The 7,500-nt window shown below is 36.0% G+C and overlaps 1 protein-coding gene across 1 annotated transcript in view; it reads left to right on the top strand.

The window, feature by feature from the left end:
* Positions 1–7,500, top strand: part of arrb1 (arrestin, beta 1) — a 31,320-nt gene that overhangs the window by 23,518 nt on the left and 302 nt on the right. The window contains exon 17 of the mRNA XM_062060852.1: positions 7,102–7,500. This exon is cut by the window's right edge and continues 302 nt beyond it. Coding sequence (XP_061916836.1) covers positions 7,102–7,210 — 109 coding nt within the window. The 3' untranslated portion in view covers positions 7,211–7,500. The remainder of the gene's footprint in view (positions 1–7,101) is intronic.

Raw genomic sequence — 7,500 nt, 5'->3', positions numbered from 1 at the left:
GCGTGTGTGTGTGTGTGTGTGTGTGAGTGTGTGTCACATTTTCTCATTACATGTCTGAAAAGGAGTAGGAAGAAGTAGAGCTTATTTAATCCTACCCCCAAATTCACTTCACAGCAGTTACTAACACAGTTGTTCACTTCCTGTTGTCATTTTGTAACACAATTTACATCAACGCACAATAAATGTAACTGTGTGTGTGTGTGTGTGTGTGTGTGTGTGTGTTTGTTTGTTTGCGTTAGCATTCGTATGTTAGCATGCGTGTGTTTGTGTGTTCACATTCATGTTTGTTCACGTTTGTGCGTTAGTAAGGTTGTGAATATATATGTATTTACATATATATGTATATATATACAATATATGTAATGTGTATATATAAGTATATATGTATGTATGTATATTTATATAAGTATATGTGTGTATATATCAGAATCAGAATCAGAAAACAGTTTAGCTCGTTACAGAAGCTACAAAACTGACCTTCCTTTGAGCAGATTGAGTTTCTGGAGCATCACATTTGTGGGTTCAATTAAACGCTCAAAATGGCCAGAAAAAGAAAACTTTCATCTGAAACTCCACAGTCTATTCTTGTTCTTAGAAATGAAGGCTATTCCACAAAGTTGTTTGGGTGACCCCAAACTTTTGAACGGTAGTGTATATATATATATATATATATATATATATATATATATATATATATATATATATATATATATATATATATATATATATATATATATATACATATATATATATATATATATATATATATATATATATATATATATATATATATATATATATATACACATACACACATACATATACTGTGTATATATATATATATATATATATATATATATATATATATATACATATATATATATATATATATATATACAGTATATGTATGTGTGTATATGTATATATATATATATATACTGTATATATATACTGTATATATATATATATATACTGTATGTATATATATATATATATATATATATATATATATATATATATATATATATATATATATATATATATATATATATATATATATATATATATATATATATATATATATATATATATATATATATCCATCCATCCATCCATCCATCCATCTTCTTCCGCTTATCCGAGGTCGGGTCGCGGGGGCAGCAGCCTAAGCAGGGAAGCCCAGACTTCCCTCTCCCCAGCCACTTCGTCTAGCTCTTCCCGGGGGATCCCGAGGCGTTCCCAGGCCAGTCGGGAGACATAGTGTTCCCAACGTGTCCTGGGTCTTCCCCGTGGCCTCCTACCGGTCGGACGTGCCCTAAACACCTCCCTAGGGAGGCGTTCGGGTGGCATCCTGACCAGATGCCCGAACCACCACATCTGGCTCCTCTCGATGTGGAGGAGCAGTGGCTTTACTTTGAGCTCCTCCCGGATGGCAGAGCTTGTCACCCTATCTCTAAGGGAGAGACCCGCCACCCGGCGGAGGAAACTCATTTCGATCTTGTCCTTTCGGTCATAACCCAAAGCTCATGACCATAGGTGAGGATGGGAACGTAGATCGACCGGCCACAATCAGACAGTCCGATACCCCATACTCTCTGAGCACTCCCCACAGGACTTCCCGAGGGACACGGTCGAATGCCTTCTCCAAGTCCACAGCGCACATGTAGACTGGTTGGGCAAACTCCCATGCACCCTCAAGGACCCTGCCGAGAGTATAGAGCTGGTCCACAGTTCCACGACCAGGACGAAAACCACACTGTTCCTCCTGAATCCAAGGTTCGACTATCCGGCGTAGCCTCCTCTCCAGTACACCTGAATAGACCTTACCGGGAAGGCTGAGGAGTGTGACCCCCCGATAGTTAGAACACACCCTCCGGTTCCCCTTTTTAAAGAGAGGAACCACCACCCCGGTCTGCCAATCCAGAGGTACCGCCCCCGATGTCCACGCGATGCTGCAGAGTCTTGTCAACAGAGACAGCCCCACAGCATCCAGAGCCTTAAGGAACTCCGGGCGGATCTCATCCACCCCCGGGGCCCTGCCACCGAGGAGCTTTTTAACTACCTCAGCAACCTCAGCCCCAGAAATAGGAGAGCCCACCACAGATTCCCCAGGCACTGCTTCCTCATAGGAAGACGTGTTGGTGGGATTGAGGAGGTCTTCGAAGTATTCCCTCCACCGATCCACAACATCCGCAGTCGAGGTCAGCATTACACCATCCTCACTATACACGGTGTTGATAGTGCACTGCTTCCCCTTCCTGAGGCGGCGGATGGTGGTCCAGAATCGCTTCGAAGCCGTCCGGAAGTCGTTTTCCATGGCTTCCCCGAACTCCTACCATGTCCGAGTTTTTGCCTCCGCGACCGCTGAAGCCGCACACCGCTTGGCCTGTCGGTACCTGTCCGCTGCCTCAGGAGTCCTATGAGCCAAAAGAACCCGATAGGACTCCTTCTTCAGCTTGACGGCATCCCTCACCGCCGGTGTCCACCAACGGGTTCTAGGATTACGCCACGACAGGCACCAACTACTTTGCGGCCACAGCTCCAATCAGCCGCCTCGACAATAGAGGTGCGGAACATGGTCCACTCGGACTCAATGTCCAGCACCTCCCTCGTGACATGTTCAAAGTTCTTCCGGAGGTGGGAATTGAAACTCTCTCTGACAAGAGACTCTGCCAGATGTTCCCAGCAGACCCTCACAATGCGTTTGGGCCTGCCAGGTCTGTCCGGCATCCTCCCCCACCATCGCAGCCAACTCACCACCAGGTGGTGATCGGTAGAAAGCTCCGCCCCTCTCTTCACCCGAGTGTCCAAAACATGAGGCCGCAAATCCGATGACACAACTACAAAGTCGATCATGGAACTGCGGCCTAGGGTGTCTTGGTGCCAAGTGCACATATGGACACCCTTATGCTTGAATATGGTGTTTGTTATGGACAATCCGTGACGGGCACAAAAGTCCAATAACAACACACCACTCGGGTTCAGATCCGGGCGGCCATTCTTACCAATCACGCCTCGGTATATATATATATATATATATATATATATATATATATATATATATATATATATATATATATATATATATATATATATATATATATATATATATATATATATATATATATATATATATATATATATATATACCGTATTTTTTGGAGTATAAGTCGCACCGGCCGAAAATGCATAATAAAGAAGGAAAAAAACATACATAATTCGCACTGAAGTATATAAGTCGCATTTTTGGGGGAAATGTATTTGATAAAAGCCAACACCAAGAATAGACATTTGAAAGGCAATTTAAAATAAATAAAGAATAGTGAACAACAGGCTGAATAAGTGTACGTTATATGCAGTGTTGGGACTAACGCGTTACAAAGTAACGCATTACTGTAACGCCGTTAGTTTTGGCGGTAACTAGTAATCTAACGCGTTATTTTTTTATATTCAGTAACTCAGTTACCGTTACTACATGATGCGTTACTGCGTTATTTTACGTTACTTTTTATGTAGTATTGGCTTGAAACAGAAGATCTGAGTGTGTTTTGTGGCAGCGCTACGGTGTCGTTCTTCTGAATCTCTTGTGTCACATGGAGGAGCCGCACTGTGTGCGTGTCTGAGTGCGGGAAGAAGAGGGAGGGGAGGGGTGCACGCAGCAGCATTGGTGAGGGAGGGGTGGAGACAGAGAGAGCGAGAGAGTTTTTAACACGCATGCGTCGCCAGGCTCAGCTTTTTACCGATAGATTTATCAGATTTAATTTTTTGTTATCTATAGCAGGGGTGTCAAAAGTGTGCCCCGGAGGCCATTTGCAGCCCACAGCTAATGTTTTAAAGGCCCACAGCACTTTCTAAAAAAACTATTAAAATAAACAAAAACATAACAAAAGTGAAATAAAAAAGCTTAAAGGTGAATTTAGAAAACGTTGCAATGTTGACTAATAAAACAAATCTGTTTTTTTTCTTTCAAACTGTCATTGCTCAAAACATAATATTGAATCAAAATCAATGTTATTATGAATTATAGTACACACACTCTGTCAATTCTCTTATATACTCTTTATTTCTAGACTTCTAGAGTGTTTGATTATCACATCGCTCTAAATGTATACAAAATAAAATTCACAAACATAAAGAGGGATCCTAGTGGGCCAGGCCAATATTTCCTTATCTCTAAACTAAAACTGGGGAAATGTGTAGAGTGTTCTGGGCTTCAGACATGATTTTATTTCAGAATTCCTTGAGAGAAAAAACGCCTGGTTAGGCTTTGGTATGTAAAAATAAAGTTAAAGTACGTATTTCGTTTACAGCTATGTTGTTATTATGCTGTTTGTTACTTATGTATGTTATGTTGCAGCTATTTAAAATAGTTTTGTCAATTTGTTCTGGCCTGAAATAAGTTGGCCCTTTGAAACATATCTTTGTCTTTGTGTGTTGTATGTAGAGCACAGTGCTTAGCAGAGTTCAGTGATGCAAATGCATGTCAAGTTGATCAACACATTGTATTATTCTCCAGTGCAATAACAGTACTGAAATGAAGGCTAAAAAGGCATTAATGGGAGCTTTAAAAAAAGAAGTAACTATATAGTTACTTTTCACAGTAATGCATTACTTTTTGGTGTAAGTAACTGAGTTAGTAACTGAGTTACTTTTGAAATAAAGTAACTAGTAACTGTAACTAGTTACTGGTTTTCAGTAACTAACCCAACACTGGTTATATGAGGCATAAATAACCAACTGAGAAGGTGCCTGGTATGTTAACGTAACATATTATGGTAAGAGTCATTCAAATAACTACAACATATAGAACATGCTATACGTTTACCAAACAATCTGTCACTCCTAATCGCTAAATCCCATGAAATCTTATACGTCTAGTCTCTTACGTGAATGAGATAAATAATATTATTTGATATTTATTATTTAAGTCGCACCCCCGGCCAAACTATGAAAAAAAACTGCGACTTATAGTCCGAAAAATACGGTATATGTACATATATATGTTTTTTTGTTGTTTTTTTAAATGTATTTAGTAATAGTAGTGTCTTTTTTTACTCTATTTTTGAAAATGATGAATGGATTTAGAATCAGGGTGAATAAGAATCGCAATTCAGATGTAAATCCATGTTTTGTGCACCCCATGCACATTAGAATGTGTGTGCGTGTGTATGCATTTGTGTGAGTGTGCGTTACCCAATGCTTCTGTTATTTGTTGTCACGTTGTGGTGTTGACGTTGTGCATTCATCAGACAACAAAGACAGACCTTTATGGCAAACAGAATCATTGTTGTGTTTCATCTATAGCTGCAGCTATCGATTATTTAGTGATTGATCAATTACTGAAATAATCGATAGCTGCAGCTCTAGCTGTCTTCATACATGTGTGTGTTAGTGTTAACATTTGTGTGTTAGTGAGCTTGCATTATTGTGTTACTGTGTGTTCATGTGTTTGCATTCACATGTGTTAGTGTTCGTGCATTAGCATGTGTGTGGTTGTGTTTTTTGTGTTGGCGTTTATGCACGTGTGTTGCCATTCATACTGTATGTTAGCATGTGTGTTTGTATCATAGTCTGTCTGTGTGTGTGTACACGTTCCTTTGTGTTTTCAAGTTTAATGTGTTTGTGTGTCAGCATGTGTGTTGTTTCCCATTTGTTGGATCAATAATGTGATCCCATTAAGTTGATGACTGTGGTCTTAATGTGTCTTCCTGCGTGGTCACATGACAATGATGACATCATCAACACAACAGCAGCTTGGGAAAATTCTCCTGAGGTGCAAAAAGTCTTTGCAGGAAATATTTTTAATCTTTTTCTTTTGTCACAATTTCACTTTTGGTAAAACAAAAACAAACAACCTTATGTAGAACAAAAATGTCCACTGTAGAGGACGTTGACTCTCAGGAGATATAAATGTTTGTATCAAATAATACAAAATATATCAAATACTATATACAAAATACATATTACAAAAATGCATATCATATAATATAAAAAACATACTACAAAAAATATAATACATTAAAAATATATGCATAAAATCATTTATGACAATTGTAATCCTACAAAATATATACTGTAGCATAAAATATCAAATGTATAAAAATATATAATATAAAATCATAAGTAAAAAAATATGTATACTATACATTGATATACAAAAATATATACTACGTGATAAAACGTATATACTGTGGAATAAAATATATATATTTTTATAGTATAAAGTACTACTATGGAATAAAATATTAAATATATAAAAATGTATACTCTAAAATAATATATCGCTTAATATATAAAGATATAGGCTATAAATGAAAAAAATATATTAAATATTAAACAATATATATAATATATAAAAATATATACTCTAAAATAATATATTGATTAATATATAAAGATATGCTATAAATGAAAAAAATATCAAATATGAAACAAATATATATAATATATAAAAATAAACACTATAAAATGATATATAATATACACTATAAATGAAAAATATCAAATACAGAATATAATATATAAAAATACATATGAATAATATATAAAAAATATACACTATAAAGTTATATAAATATAATACATACAAATATATACTATAAATTAAGAAACATCAAATATAGAACTATATGATAATATATAAAAAATACATTTGATTAATATATACAAATATACACTATAAAATGATATATAAAGATAATATATAAAATATACACTATAAATGAAAAAATATCAAATATAGAATATAATATATAAAAATACATATGAATAATATATAAAAATATACACTATAAAATTATACATAGATAATACATACAAATATATACTATAAATTAAAAAACATAAAATATAGAACTATATGATAATATATAAAAATACATATGATTAATATATAAAAATAAACACTATAAAATGATGTATACAACGTATATATAAATATATACTATAAATTAAAAATATATAATATACAAAAATATACACTCTAAAAATAATATATAAAAATATATACTATGAAATAATATAAAAAGTGGTATGAAATATATAATTGTTTGATAGGAATGTTTTTCACGGTGTTTGACGTAGAAGTTGTGTGCTCGGCAGTGACGATGACATCATCTTTGAAGACTTCGCTCGGCAGCGCCTGATTGGGGCGAAGGATGAGGAAGACGAAGAGCCGCTGGCAGATTGTGTCCAAGTGAACGACACATAAAGGTGAAGATGGGCGCCACCTGCAGGAAAACAACACTCGTCATCGTGGTCTTGTTCGTGTTGTAGAATACGTCGCTCGTCCTGCGGCCCAACAAACTTGTGCTGCCAGGCGACAAGACCACGGTCCTAAATCCCCATGACACGCATGAACTTTTATCGAGGCAACGGATCTCATTGTGCTTTTACTTTGGACCGCCTTTATTGTGAAAGGTCACGCTACGATTCTTGCTATTTTCTTACAAATTCTTCACTTGCTTCTGGCGGATCGTACACAAAACTACAATAATTACA

This window comes from Entelurus aequoreus, linkage group LG10 (genome assembly GCF_033978785.1).
Source record: "Entelurus aequoreus isolate RoL-2023_Sb linkage group LG10, RoL_Eaeq_v1.1, whole genome shotgun sequence".
Taxonomy (NCBI): domain Eukaryota; kingdom Metazoa; phylum Chordata; class Actinopteri; order Syngnathiformes; family Syngnathidae; genus Entelurus; species Entelurus aequoreus.
The sequence above is the reverse complement of the archived record's forward strand: the minus strand, read 5'-3'. Positions and strand labels throughout refer to the sequence as shown.